General features: G+C 39.7%; 1 protein-coding gene across 1 annotated transcript; it reads right to left on the minus strand.

Annotated features, from left to right (window-relative positions):
* Window positions 1–1603: 1603 nt before the first annotated feature.
* On the minus strand, window positions 1604–15254 carry LOC117775832 (kynurenine 3-monooxygenase). Its single transcript, XM_034609320.1, has 15 exons — window positions 15140–15254; window positions 14855–14924; window positions 14640–14737; window positions 13991–14080; window positions 13232–13280; window positions 11185–11272; window positions 7205–7370; window positions 7029–7100; window positions 5404–5525; window positions 4770–4917; window positions 4638–4695; window positions 4078–4160; window positions 2731–2832; window positions 2582–2641; window positions 1604–1880 (listed from the first exon to the last, which is right to left on the minus strand). Exons 1-15 carry the CDS (start codon window positions 15200–15202, stop codon window positions 1737–1739), a joined length of 1413 nt encoding a protein of 470 aa, XP_034465211.1. The 5' UTR covers window positions 15203–15254; the 3' UTR covers window positions 1604–1736.
* Window positions 15255–15753: the final 499 nt, after the last annotated feature.

A 15753-nucleotide genomic window follows, 5' to 3' on the forward strand; every position in this document is an offset into this window, starting at 1 on the left:
TGTGAGCCTTGGACCTTGTACGCTCTAGTGAGACGCTCCTTTCATAACCTCCTGGGCTGTCGGCTATGAATAGACTTGATGAATAGATTTCCATTTCTGATAATGCAGTGAGGATGGGTGTGAATTTGTTTTGAATGTACGGTTTCTTTTATAGTATAGTTTGGCATTATGGGAAACATGCTTATTCACCTTGTCGCTAAGAGTGAGATGTGAAGATTGATTTGATTCTCATCTGCATTTTAAATATGAAGCTAATGAAGAGAAACATTTAGCGCAGTTAAGCATAAAGACTGGAAATGGGCCTTGCTAAAGGTTAATAATAATAATAATAAAATAATAGCATTGCATGAAATTGTAATTAACCTCTGCAAAAACCTGAGGGTAATAACAAGTTTTACAATAATGTGTCTGCACCATGCCAACAAATATGACACCGTGAAATCTCGCTGTCAAGCCACAATTTTTGGTTTTTACATCAATAAAAAATTATATAATGAAGTAAAATGTTAATTGATTAGCCGAAGAGTTGACCCATGATAAACTATTTCAGACATTATTTGAATGAAAACAATGAAATTAGAGTGAAAATAATGCGACCGCGTGAGAGGGGTTACTCATAGTGATGAATGCAGAAATAATTTTGACAAGAATATGCAGCTCCCCTCCAACTTCATTTTTGTGGGGTTTTATAGGGCGTTTTCAGCTCAGGTTTCCTCAAGAGTTTGTTAGTTAACAGGACACACTTGCAAGTACGTGCTCAAGTGCAGCTGAAACTAGAGGTTTGACTCTCTCTGTGGACAATGAACTCCACAGCACATGTCAAATAGCCCAGCACACAACTATACAATGTGGCAAAGGAGCAAAACACCAAGTGACCCTTTATGTTAGGAGAAGTGTAAATAAAACAGACAAATTAGAATATGGTGGGCCGCAACAATCTAGATAATAAATGGGAAACACTGCTTTGACATTGCAAGATAGGGCATTAGCCTCAGCGGAGGTAATGTATGTTCTCGCAGAACACCGTCCTCGCATTTGTCTGTGTAGCTGACAAATGCTACAAACCCAAAGTTAGATTAGAGCTAATATTCATATATTTTCCTCAAGACCTAAAACAGAGCTAAAACTGTGAATATTGGATTTGTCATGTGGTGAAAAACACACTTTGACTGAATGCTAATGTAGCTTTGTAACTTTTACATTTGTAAATAAGTAACTGCTAAAAGGTGTGATATTTGCCCAAAAGGCTGTAATTTTACGTTGTTTAGTTAAGATGTTTTGAAAAATAGAACAAGAGGATGAAAGAAAACTTAAAAAAAACAAGACTGTTTATGTGCTGGAACATTTATTTGCAATTCTTTTAAAAGCATTAATATAAACTCATAAATGTAGCATATATCCTGCCTGTGACCCTGAGTTTAACACTTAACTGTTTTCACATTAAAGGTTGTGCCAATAATGAAAATAATCAAATGTAAAGACTGAAAAGATCAACGGTTGGACTCCCTTCATTCAAACCATTATAAGTTAAATGCTGTTAATCTCTTGTAAAATAATATAATCAATCATTATGACAATTTACCACAATCATGATTACAGGAAATTAATTTGCCCAGCCGAGCCTTCATTTTGAAAAAGAAGACTCAATCACACTCTAATTAAAATGTAAGACCCCCTCGGTTTCTCCTTGTGTTAATCAGTCCAGTCTTAACACTTGTCTGTCAGATCAGAGTATGTCAGGTCCTGAGGGCCACAACCTTGTTCCACAGTTTCTCAGCGGGGATGATGAGCTTGTTGATATCGGGAGGATTTTTAATGAGCAGGTAGGAGCCTCCCAAAACAGCCCCTGTAGCACTGAACAGCAGGCCCCGGTTTATCACCTGTGAAATCAATTTAAAAGAAATCTTTTCAGTGTTATGCACACAAACACATTTCTTTCCTCAAACCTTTGGCCTTGTGAATGAATCCCATTGCAGATGCATGAAAGCACATCATGACTGAAATCATTTACACTGTGTCCTTGGTAACACTGGTATTCAAGTCCCACTCATAGAAAGGAAATTATATGTTGCTATAAATTCATATGAAGGTTCTGTAAGAAAAAGGCATCATTGTTCTATCTCTACATTCTAGTTAATTACTTCCGAGGTAACCTATAGAACCTTTTACCATTTTGAGAGAAGGAAATGATATAAAGCTATAGTTGGGTATTTAAACTTATACGAGAACATTTGGAAAATTGAAAGCTTAATGCTAATGTCAGTATGCTCACATTCTTACATGTTCATATTCACAGGTCACATCCGACATTCCAGCAAAGTGCCAACTACCGAGTGGCTCATACAGCCAAGTGGGAGAAATCAGACATTTTTTCTTGGTGGAGCAGAACTGTTTTTGTGGCAGAATAAATCGAGTGGATTTTCCCCAGTCAGAGCTTCATCCACCTTTCATGCTCGCTGCTGATAATACGGCGACTTCAAAAGAGTCCCAAATTACAGTACTAAGCTCTTCAAAGATATGAAACATCCCCACAAAAAATTAAGTGTATGCATGAGGGAAGATGACACAATAGTGCCCTTACTTTGTCCTGCCAATGCCAGCGCTCCACAGCTTTGTGGTATCTTGTCCTAGTGAAGGTGACCTGCAGACAGTGAAGGACAGAGAATGGTTTAGATCTTGTGGTAGACAAAGCGACGTGTCTGGGAATATTTAGTTTATTAGGATTCTCACCATTGTGTAAAGTGGAATGATTGTCTTTGGCATGAGGAAGTGGAGGAAGTCATCAACATGTTTTCTGAACAGGAACCATGTGGAGTTCACATGTGCTCGCATCTACAAAACAAAACAGTGCATGTGTTAGTGAAGTTGAACCAGCTGTGATACAATGCCATAAAATACATCTTACTGCTGTATCAGAGAGGCCACATGGTTTCCTCTGCTCTCTTGGGTCTAGATGCAATAACGGAGGATTAAGTTAACACAAAGGGCTGCGGCCAGGTTTAAGATCTGTGAGAATAACAACAGTGCTGAGACCAATTACTGTGCACACATTTTAATGTGCAGATGGTTGGTTAGCTGTCCAGCTGTCAGGTGTAAATATCCACTGATAATTGGAGTCAGTACGAGATGACCCCTCTTGTGACAATTAATGGCTTTTCTCCACACCTCATATGCAAATGGTACTTCAATTATAAGTGGAGAATACCTTTGAAAATCATTAAATTTGAAAAAATATATAATTTGGGTGTTATCAATTGAAGTGTTTTTTTAAAGTTTTTCAGTTTAAATGCCAAGAAAGTTCAAAATTACACTTAAATATCAAAAACAATTTTTAAGTGTGATTATATTTGATCTTTCAGGCACTTTAGTTTCCCAGGTCCACAATCACCCAATAATTAACAATCAAGCAGAATTGGTTAGCAACATGGCAGCACAAAGTGGCCACTTTAGCTCCTTTTTGGTCTCAACCCACTGCTAAGAAAAACATCTGGCTCTTTAGCTACTTAATGCTAAACTACATTCAGCAACTACACTTTGTGTGTCCACTATTTGTTGAGCAGAAGGGGTACAGTGGGTCTTAATTTGTTAAAAACATCTTCCTGCTGCGGCTTCCTGCTGCGGCTTCCTGCTGCGGCTGAACCAAACCAGTAAAGTCAGGGTATGGAAAACAAATAGCAGCAGGAAAGAGAACATTGCTCAATGCCAAGATTCACACAGAGATGTAGAGTAATCGTTAATAATAATGATAGTAATGATTAGAATAATAGTAATTGTAGCGGCAGGTGTTGAGCAAGAACATGGGGGCAAAGGGAGGCTTGCAATCAAACTCCAGACTCTACAGCTCTGCAGGTAGAAAACCCGCAGAGAGCAAAAGGAGGTGAGAAGGAGAGAACAGGGGATAAGAAAGAACTGGAATGAGAAAGAGAGAAAGGGAGAGCAAGGCACACAGCCTGGGCGCTCATATGCTTGAGGGAGCAAACAAACCCAGTTTGTTTGGTTTTAAGTTTGGATTTTGAGGCCTCAACAGAGTCAGACAGATGGAGGTTAAATGAATCATATTAAATAAATATGCATTACCTCAATGTAGTTGTACATGGCCAGGTCTGCAATTGCATGGTCGTCTGGAACTCGCACTCTAGTATACTCAGGCAGTACAGCACCTGCGCAGATACACAAAGGAAAACATCAAGAATTACCCCCCAATCCTCAGAGTCTCTGTTTATCTTTTTCATTTGAAATTCCCCATCCCCAAAGTCAGAGTTCAATTTGATTCTGCATTTACAGGTTCTCTGTAGAAAGACAAAGCCATGAAGGGAACTGTCACGGATGTTGTTTGACATTTACATTAGTCATTAGCGCTAAATGAGCTTCATGCCCCCTGTGCCAGACAGTAGCTAGCAGCTTTGAGATTAATCTACTTTCTGTTTTAGAGGACTTCTTGCCACCACCGTTGCCTATGACTATGATTTTAACCACTGATTCGGACAGTGATGGAAATGAGGTTTTGATGTAAACACAGTACAATATAATTTTTTTTGCATATATTTGGTATTTAACAAAAGATAACAACGGGAATAAAACTGGGAAAATGTACAGTATTTTAATTTCACAGGGCCTTTGAATTAAAAAATACTTACTGAAATCCTCATTGAACTGATCCATTACTTCGTCAAACACAATGCAGTCCTCAAAGCCCTATGAGGCAGGAATGAAATGAATAAGTCTTCATTTGATTCTTTTCTTCTCTTCAGTTGAGTTGAGTTACTTACAGCGTTCATCCCCTGCCCATAGAAAGGCACCACTGCGTGGGCTGCATCGCCCATAAGGACACATTTGTCTCCAATGTGATACGGCGAACACTTTACAGACACCATGGCCAGCGCAGGCAAACGGAAATAATCCCTCTTGAGAGCATCACTGCGAAGCACAAGTAGAAACAAAACAATTACAAACTTACTTTGAGCACTTTACTTTGACAGTTGCATTTTGAACTGAACTGACTTTTTGTTTACTACAAAAGCGTTTGTCACATCTGAATAAGCTGTAACAACCATGCTTTGTCTGCTCTGATTAATTTAAACAGCCAAACGGAAGAAGGAACGCAAGCATTCAATTGTTAACGCCTGAGCACTTCAAATAAAGTCTACCCAAAGAGTGAGTGAGTGAATGAAGGAGAGCCTGCAGCGTTTCTGCAGCTCGTGCCTCTGCTATCTGACCGCCACCATCAACATACAGTTCACCTCTAATTAAAAACTTCACTGCACAAAGCCATGTTGCTGCAAGTCTGCAATTTCACACTTCACGGATTGTGGCGCTGGATGTGACTGGAGTAGCTGGGGAATGAAAATGTTGCTGAAATAGCTTGGCAGGTTGGATGAAGAGATAAAGGCAGGGGGCACTTACAGTCCTATTAGTGGTATGGTGTCAGAGAAGTACTTCTGGAAAAACTCAATGACTTCATCTCCTGTGGTGATCTTCTCAAAGTCATCAAAGGGCATGAAGAGGGTACAGGTGAATGTCTTGTCCTAAGTTGGAAAAAAAAAGATCATAATAAATAATGTGTTGTGCAGCGATATTGGCTCTCCAAGCTTTTGTGGCATACTTAAATAGAGTCGTTTTTATTTACACAAAGACATAACACCTATAAAGCCCTAATACATTAGACTACACTATATGTTTCACTGCCTCACGAGACATTAACAACGTGTACAACTTTTATAGAATAATGGTGTCATAAAAAGTTATAGGGTAATGTAGATAAATTTGCTAAATTTGAGAATTGTCTTTATGGTCATTTGTGGTCATTGTCCCCCCCCAAAAAAGACTTGAGTTGTGAGCCTAGATGAAGATGGATGATGTGTCTTAAAATGAAAGAAGCCATCTTTCAATTTTTTACATTTATTTCAGGTGTTTGGGGTATGTCCCATTCATTGACATGGAGGAGGCCGGATTTATGACCCATACTGCAGCCAGCCACTAGGAGGCAACCAAGATAATATGGCTCCACATTTGGGGAACTGTCATGTGGTGCATTTTTTTTTATACAGCCTTTGAGCTGTACCAGGCATAATGACGTTTTGAGTAAAAGTCCTGCATTCAATGTTGTACTTAAGCAAAAGTACATAAGTATTAGCATCTAATTTAAATTGCAAAAAAGTTACAGCTAGAGTGAGTGTGTTTTCCGTTGTGAGTAATTTATAGAGATTAATTCTTCCAAGGTCAAGAATGAACACTCACGAATAAAGAAGCATCCCTGCGTACACACTGCTTCCCATTAATATGCAGTATATTCCATTATTTCGGCATTTGAATGCAGAATGAAATTGCTTTCAAGGATCTGCAAAATCCAATCCCCACCCAGTGCATGTGATGGATGAAAGTTCACTGAGTTTGTAGGTGTGTCATTATCAGCCCATCTGAGCAGGTGCCATCCATCAAAATCCAGAAGTCCTCCCCAAGGACCTTTTAGCACTTCCTCTGTTACCATGGTGTCCACAGCAGCAAGGTGCTTCTGTCTGTCAGTACTGGGAACTAGGGCATTGAGTGACAGTGTGAATGCTCCTCAAACTCAGCTGCCTTAACCTGGTCTCAGAGAAGAGTGTGAACGCTGCTGTGCTGAGTCGGCCAGGCATGACAAATCATTGAGGGATTAAGAGGGACATGAGAGACAGAGAGAAGTCAGATGGGGGGGACACGACTGCTGTGTTAAATCTAGGTTAAACCTCCGGAGCTGAAACATTTCACAGACCACGATTTGTGATGATTAAGCCTCTACTGGCTATGAAGTGCCTTTAAATGAGGCTAATTAACTGTATGAGGACATCCCAGAGGTCGATCCTGCTCTGTGTTTTTGAACTGATTGTAATGCTTGCGTGTGTCCGAACAAGATAGTGGTTGACAAAGTACGTGACGTAGTAACCTCACGAAACAAACATGCGTCTTTGCTCCATTTCCTTGAATAGTTAGGGAAAACAGTACAGCTACAAAAATAAAACAGGAGAGAGAGGAAAAACAAAATTTACACTCACCAAGTTGGGCAGAGCTATCATCATGAATGTGTTCCGTGGCCAGATGTGCAGATAATTGGGCTTCATGGCAAACTAGGGGAGGAAAGTGGGTCTAAGAAACATTTGTGTGCTACAAGCAGCATCTCCCTCACCTCCAGTAAACAACACAAAGAGACGCTGTACAGAGGAGCACTGACCTCTCCATCGATGGGAGGCATTGTGAGCTCCATGTAGCCATGGGGGATGTACGTCTGGCTGTAGTTGCAGCGGCTGCGACGCAGGAACTGCTTGCGGATGGCAGAGAAAGCTCCATCGCAGCCCACAATCAGGTCTGCCTTGATCTGGTCCTTGGATCCATCTGATCTGGAGACCATACCAGCAACATGAACATTTCACTTTAATTTACTCTGCACTTTCAACATGTATTTGAATATGGTAAACGATCTGTTTTTATATAGAGCTTTTTTCGTCTTGATGACCACTCAAAGGGCTTCACAGTACAGTTTTGCCAATCACCCATTCACACACATATTCAGACACATTCATACAGTGCATTTTCACAGCCGTCACAACCCAACAAATTTGGAGTTTAGTATCTTGCCCAGGGACACTTTGGTACACAGAATGGGGGAAGACGGAGATTGAACCACCAACCCTCTGGTTAGTGGAAGACCCTTTCTGGCCCCTGAGCCATAGCTGCCACAAATGTAAGTGAAATACCTCAAGACTTTTAAGTTAATTTAAAAGCTAATTATATTCATGCTCAGCCTGGGGATCCAGGATATTAAAAAAATCCCACACATAATAAATTATTTGAAGAGAAAAGGCAATATTTCAGTCACAGATCTTTATTATATTTCTTAGCACCAACGTCCCTGCACCTGCAACCCAGGCTGACACTGAGGTGTGTACATCATCTTCCTCATTAATGCATTTAAATATATTAAGTGCTGCTCTGGGTTTGATTCAGACACAGAAGTAATGCAGAGTGAACGCTTTGTGTTTGAGCATCTCTTTCTCACACTTGGCTACTTGAGAAAAACAGAAAACTTCTCTTCCTCAGCTGGGGTTCACTTATAGCTGCTGCTTACTTTTCTTCTACAGTGGGAAATTAGGCCACTGACGTTTTGGATTCTCATGTCTTACTGTTTTTACTCTTATTTCGAAACAATTTTATTACCCACACATATGTTTAATATCTTTTTCACATGAAGATTAAAAAAAGTTAAATCTAAAAAGAAATTGGTAAAATGTTAATGGTCACTTTAACACTACAGCTGCATCATTGAATGATATTGGAATTTTTCATTCATAGTCATTTCACTCTGAGCCATGTTGGCGATAATGATTGTACCTCTAAATCTCTATGGCAACAATAAAAGCACTATATTGCTTGGTGCATTTGCTGACTGTGTTGAAGAGCTCATTCAGGCTGGAGACATTAGTATTCCCAACATCTCCACATGCAGTCTGATGTGCCACATGAACATAGTTTCTGTCATGGTGCCTGGAGTTACATGGGAATTAAATATTGGCACTGATATCTTACACTGTTCCTGGCTCAGTACACATTAATGACCCGAGTGGAAATGCTGGTGCATCTGTTCAACTCAATATTAAGTACATCTGAATATTTTCTTGGAACCCGATCATTGTATCTAATGATCCTTGCAGACTTCATAAGGCTGTTTGGTGTTGGCAGATTGCTTAAAACTCAATTCCAATTATTTAGATGTCCACAAGCAACGTTGCGGAGTGTAATTCTTTGAATTACTCCAGACCCCAAACATTAGTCTAAGTTATCATTTATTTATGAAGTTGTGCAAAAGTCCTGGTCTCCAAGGTGGAGCAGGTTATTACATTAAGCATTGTACACCACTTAAGTCTGAACTGGGTCCCTGAACATTTGACTTTTTGTAATTACAAAAAGGATTTGTCATGCTGTCGGCTCTGTGAGGCTCATCTTGAGGGGGGGCCTCAATGTGTTTACTAATTCGAAATTCTTCACACAAAACTAAAAATGGCAATCTGCCACCAGAAGAAAACTGTGCAGATTGCCTTGGTCTTTGCCGTTTATCCATTAAGGACAGTGGATGTTTAGGTTTTGTGGCAATCCATCAAAGTCATGAGATATTTCAGCCTGGACCATAAACTGTATGTAAAGATGGATGGAATGATGAAAAAGTGAAGCCAAAGCGTCTTGATTGCCCCCTGGTGGCTAGCTGCAGTATAGGTCATAGACACTGCCACCTCCATATCCAACAAATTGCCCCTCGGGAATAATAAAGATTTGTGGTCTTGACTTGTTAGTGGATGGGACATGGACCAAACTAAAAAGGTCAAAGATCATTTCAAGTAATTTGTTCTCATTGAGGGTTTCATTTTCTGCTAAGTTTGGTTTCAATTAGTTATTTGATGCTGTAAAAATTGAGTGAATCATCATGATTGACAGCTTAGATTGACTCAGCACAGACATTGGCACCAAATCGCATCATTGGCGCTAGATGGTGGCATTCGTGTCAGGGATATTACGGCTTCATTTCTGGATAGTGTAAGGAAGTTTCCAACTTTTTATGCAGTCTATTCCTCGTCTGGACTAAAGTGGTGGCTCTACCAACCAACATAGTGTTGAGGAATTTTTGACCATCCTCACACATTACTGTATATGCCAGTATATATTATGTATATTGTATGTTATATTATATCTGTACAGGAGAATAGTGCCTGTCTAATTCCACAGATTATCCCTTCTCTCTCTAAGCAGTACCCAAGGTCAGGTTACAGATAAAGGACCAACCAACAGTACATTGTAGTGTCTACGCTCAGGGACATTCATATCTAACTACATGTCAAGCCCAAATTTAAGATTGACATACATGTACATCTTATTATCTTATAGCCTCTGCATAACCTACGTTCCAATTCATAGTGTGTAGACTCCACAGTGAATGATAATTTAAGCAAAAAACAATTCATAGTGATCACAATGGTGGTAAATGTTATTTTGACTATTTGAGTAGATTGTGAATTCAGTGTTTTACAGTGCAATGACTAGCTTCATACATCGTATGAAAATTAAAACATGCATAGCGACCAACACATTTGTAGATGGATAAAGTATATCTGACAATTTCTTCTTTCCTAAATACAATGCTTTCTTTCTGCGCACATGCCTGAATCATTTGAAAATGATTTCACACTGTGTCTGCCCACCACTGTACAACAGTTCTGAACCTAAATATAGCATGTGTCACAAAATTAATCTGATATTTCAAATTGTGATATTCTCAGCCTTCATTAAAATGTTATTAGATTTAAATCAATAAGGTACAATTATAGCCCAGATGAGGGAGAAAGGAGGTCTATTTCGTGCTGATGGCTATCTCAGAACATTTCCTGGTTACTATGGAAAGAAGCTGATGATCGCGGCAGCATCTCCGTGAACATTTAATTACACAAGCTAGGGAGAACAAATATGAGCCGTCACATTTCAACTACAGGGGAGGGGGAAGGATGTGCCCGCGATGTGTAAGGTTCTCGCTGGGGTGACATTTGGATTCGAGGCACACTCGCACCAACCCTGATTAAATTAAAGTGCATTAAAGTGTTCACTGCATCGAAAACAGCACAGTGACTCATTCCGAACCACATTTTTACCCACGCAGGTACAGCTTGGACCACCGGGCATGAGAAATAAATAAATAAATCGAAGTGACATCATGCAGGTCAAATGGATTTTTACGCCTTTTGGATAAGGCTGGATTCAATTAAAACATGGCAATAAAATGAAATGGAGTTTGTGCTCCTGCATATTGTGCTAATAATTCACTACACTGATTCACTAATTCCCAAGACTAAAAAGACCTGGACGTGTTTCAGTTATTGGGTTGTATATTGTGCGGCACATTCTTCTCAAGGACGATCGCACAAGGCTTCAAAGGCTACTTTTTTTTTTTTATCAGCAACCGGGCCTCTTGCAGTTAACATATACAAGGACATGTGTGTTTACATGGAGGAACACCTGATCAATAAAGTCAAAACAAAGAATCCAAATGAGTGGATCATTCGCTTGGATTACCCTCCTCATATATTATGTACACGTGTGTGTGTGTGTCTGTGAGTGTGTGCGGGGCTGCGAGTGCAAGGGTGCACACATTTAAGATCGGTAACTATTTACCTGACAAAGGTCATTAGCCCTGTTTCAGCGCTCCAGTCCTGCAGTTTGTGATCGAAGTTCAGCTTTGTGTTTGGATACGTCTCGGCCTCTGTGGGAGTAAAATGTTACAAAAGGAGCTTATATCACAAATGATATAACACAAGAAGTTTAATATGACAGGACAAATATATAGGAGACTTTCCCATTTCTAATAAAATGTCATTGTGACACAGGCTGTCAGCAAACAACTAAATCAGCCCCCCCACCGAAGGGGAATGAACACATGCTGATGAGCACAACTCAGAGTGCCTGGTTTTGGGAAACTGATGTTCAGCCTGTCACACATAATCTCTTTATCTCAGTGTTCAATCCACAAGGCTGGATTGTCCTTGATAAGAGCGACAGCTTTACAATCAGCCTCTCTGTCAGCACACTCAGACAATCTAATTAAAGACAGACCCATGCTGTCACACATTGTCTCCAAGCATATACAGAGGCACTTCATTAAATATTAGGCAAAATCTCTTTTAGTATCAGCAGATGTCAACTAAATTGGCTTAGATGTGAAACAATGGGACGATGAAGAATACGCTGGGTTCAACATGGGGTTGACTGTCAGCCATCGGCGTTGGGCCAACCTTAATCCCTTTACCCTGAAAAGACGACTGCATCCTAGTGGCCTGGCATGAGGCTAACGCACAGGGACGATCAGTTATAGAGGATTAGACTCAGCTCACTACAAGAGATAGTTTTGGAGAAGTGTGGGGGGGCTATGTGTTTTAACTTAGAGCTTAGTGCAGAGCTCATGAATTAAGAATGAATTGAGAATTCAGACACAGCACTTGATTGAGGCTCTCAGGGATCATGTGTTCATTTACTGTATGATATGCTGTTTGTAAAGAGGGAACACTTTTAAGTGATGTAACTTATGAAAGTTACTCCTCTTCAAACAAAAAGTTGGATTTATAAGCAATAAATTGCAATTTTGCCAACTTCAGTGCACAAAGACAGTTAACTGCTACAGTCTTAGTTGGTCTGGTTGAGCCAAGAGCTAATGTCAGCTTCTTTTAGCCACTGTTAGCTAATGGGAGCTACTACATCACTCACTCACTTTGGACACTTATGTATCCTTACTGAGATGTGAACCTTCGCAGAACTGAAACTGAAAACAGTACCTGCTGTGGACACTTTTTTTTGTATCCCGTTGTGTTTTGAGGAAATTGATAATTTCGGTCACATCCTATGATTCTTCTCCTCTTGTGCTTCACACTATGTTCAAACATTTAACATTATCCCACAACTTGTGGCCGCAGCAGCAGAATACAGTGATACTCACATAGTGTTACTTTAATAATCCCTAAAATAGTAAATCCATTAAATCATTGGGCAAATTTTGACAGGACTTTAAGTTGGGTTTCTTGTATCTCTGGTAGTTTGCATGCTGTTTGGAAATTGTTATGCCAGATATTCTATGAATGAAACATATGAAAATCGGAAGTAAACCTTTTTTTGCCCCAGTCAGGGTAAAATTGTAGGCTGAATAAGAGGAATCTTCTCAATAACTTACAACTGGGTTTTTCATACGATATAATATATAATTTATTGATATTATTAATTGTATTTTCAGTCCTGTTGAAAGGCAGTGACATTACAAGATGTGCATTGAATCTCTCTCATTCAGTCCGTACACATTTCACCTTGTGCTGCTGCGGCCGTTGTGTAAACCTGATGGCATTCAACTCATTCTTGGAGTGTGCTGACAGTGTTATGGAAATGTTACTCAGTGCGACCTGGTAACATCGTAACATTTACAGCCTGTTTATTGTGGCTCAGGTGCTTATTCACACATGTGACCGACATGTTAAATGGCCATCAGGTTAACATACAGGGGTGCGTGCCTGGGAGGGACCATGAGTCAGTTTAGTGTTTGTTCTTTTTAAAAAATAGATAATTTAAACTGCTTTTCCAGTTTGGCTTCAATTTGGTTATTTCATCACACATTCTGTGATATTGCATAATAACCCATGGCAATGTTGACCGAATTCTAAATCGCTATTAATATTCGTACCTGTTAGCAGCTGTTTGTTCAAGTTGGCCCGGTCTACTGACAGGATGTACTGAAAGGAGAACAATCAATTAAAGTGCAGCTCTGTGAGTCCTTCATCTTCACACTGTTAATTTAAAATGAGAACAGGAAGCCTCTTGGATTCATGCTCTCTGCTTACTGTCTCCCCAAGTACTCAGTTTGTCTTGTATATTTTTATTCTATTTAATCATGTAAATCCGTGTTTGACTAATCTCTACGAAACTGGGGCAGTGTAATGCAAAACAAGTATTTGCAGATAAACTAATCATACAGATAACAGAAACACATTTATTAATGTGACAAACCTTAATTTAGTCGGACTTCTACTGTAATGTCACCGTGACGAAGTTGGAACTTGCACTGATCATCATTCTGTGAATTCCTGAGTCATTTTACATCTCTGTGTGTTCATGCATACTGTGTCTGTCTGTTACTGTGTGCTTACAAACATGCCCTTGTTGTTTCATATGAAGTCAAGTATATAGTCAATATTTCATTTACAGAGTGACTCAGTCGACGTGATGCAATTATTAGAGTATGTTTCCTTACAACCACACAGTACATTATGCAGTAGAATATCTCTTACATTATTAAACAGTGGAGATGCTGACAATGTACCAGTCTTACTGTTATACCACATTCTTACTGCTGACTACCTGGGTATTATAGTGTTTAATACAAAACAGAGACTTTTAAAAATTTGATCAAATGTTTTCTTACGTTACACCAATAGCAGCTTACCTGGCCTTTCTTGCCATAAGGGATCGGGGACTGTTTCCCACTCGGTGAGTGGATCATTCTTGCATGCATGGGAATTCCTTGTGAGATAATCTGAGGAAAAACAAATAACCACAGAAGATCAAAATTGACATTTATTACCCTTTAGAATTAATAAGTCTGTATAAGTTCATAATTTGCATTGACTCTTTTTTTTAAGGATTTGGATAAATCATAAGTGGAAAGAAATGATATTGTGTCAAGGACAGTCCAGATAGTACTCAGTATCTATCTCTGAGAGTATATAAACTCCTAAACCTTTAAAACCTTGTTTTCTCAGGCTGAAAAGTCACTTAAGTGTAAGAAAGAGGGTCTGATGCAGAGTTCTCAGGCGTGCATAACATGCTCAGTGCAGCAAATGTGGCCCAACAAAAAGAGACTGCTGACCTTAAATTCCAGAGGGAAAAGAAGAATTGTGAACTGCAAGATGAAAAACCGGGTGAACAGATTTCCACCCGTCTGCCCTGATTCAGTACATCAATGTTGGGTGTGAGAGGACTTACATGTAACAGGAATATTGGATGACCTACATTATTATATGATACCAACCTGAGAGAACCTCTTACCTCATATGCACTTTACTTTACCGTACTTAACTATCCAATGAGCTCACCTTCTCCTCCATCCCAACATGTTTCAGTGCTTGTCGGCCTCTGTGAGACAAAGCCAGGTTGATGCTTCTCCCCTTCACAACTTTGGCTTGGCGGATATCTGACCAAAAGCACACAAGACGTCTTAGAAGAATGTTTTAGTTATGAAGCTGTGTGGATGCATTATGAGACAGGGTTGATGTGTGAGTTACTTAGAGAGGAAACTGAAGAGCTTTACCTTCCCTGGTTTCAAAGACTTCCACTTCAAAGCCTCTTTTGGCAAAGAAGCAGGCGTTCAGTGCTCCAACCTGAAGGGGTGAAGAGGAATGTGGACAATCCTGTGAATTTGACACTGCCACACATAAATAATGATCTGCTAACTATTTAATAAGTCTCACTTTCCCCTCCCATTTAAGAGGAACTGTCCCTTTCATAAGAGGACACTAGCCTTAGTAAATGTCAAACTAAAGAAATCAAAAGTCAAGATCTGCAGCTTGATAATTCACTTTAATCTTTGTCTTACCAAACCACCTCCCACCACTGCTACAACTTTCTTCTTGGCTGGTCCCTCGGCTGATTTCTCCATTGTACCTGTGGTCTCTCTGGTGGTCTGACCGACTCTCTTCTCAACTCAGAGTGATTTACACAACTTGTGTGTGTGTGGTCTGTTTAAAGAGGAGGAGCAGGAGGAGACAGGCACTCTCGAAATCAGTTCCCCTTTAAAAGTAAACAGGAGACTGATAACAGCGTCTCAAAACACACTCTGGGGTCAGAAAAAGCCTGAAGGAGTCATACTACCAACTTAATCAATGAGCAGATCTCAGAGTTGTGGTCTCAGAGAACAACATTTCTGTTGGACGTTAAAACTGCATGAAGAAAAACACGCTGTTAACAGACAAAGGCTTTTGTCGCCATCTAGTGGTTGTAAGATGACACTGCACACTCACAACGGATGCAGCGGGCATAGTAACAAAAAAAAGATAGTTTTAATTCATATAATTTATACCAGTTCATATAATTTACATCTTTGTTTATCTGGTTGCCTTTAAAACAAAGAAGAAACAGATCCTTCTCTTCTTATTTTTAAACAAATGTCAGAATCGATCCATTAAAGTAAAAAGCTGAAAACAGATGGTT

Source organism: Hippoglossus hippoglossus, chromosome 15 (assembly GCF_009819705.1).
Source record: "Hippoglossus hippoglossus isolate fHipHip1 chromosome 15, fHipHip1.pri, whole genome shotgun sequence".
In the NCBI taxonomy this organism is placed as follows: Eukaryota; Metazoa; Chordata; class Actinopteri; order Pleuronectiformes; family Pleuronectidae; genus Hippoglossus; species Hippoglossus hippoglossus.

Excerpts from the sequence above, each read along its gene's own strand:
- LOC117775832 (XM_034609320.1), bottom strand. The coding sequence starts at position 15,202 with ATGGAGAAATCAGCCGAGGGACCAGCCAAGAAGAAAGTTGTAGCAGTG. Across the intron at positions 14,925-15,139 it reads CAGTGGTGGGAGGTGGTTTG|GTTGGAGCACTGAACGCCTG; the intron begins GTAAGACAAAGA and ends TCACCCCTTCAG. Across the intron at positions 2,642-2,730 it reads TCATTCCACTTTACACAATG|GTCACCTTCACTAGGACAAG; the intron begins GTGAGAATCCTA and ends CACTGTCTGCAG.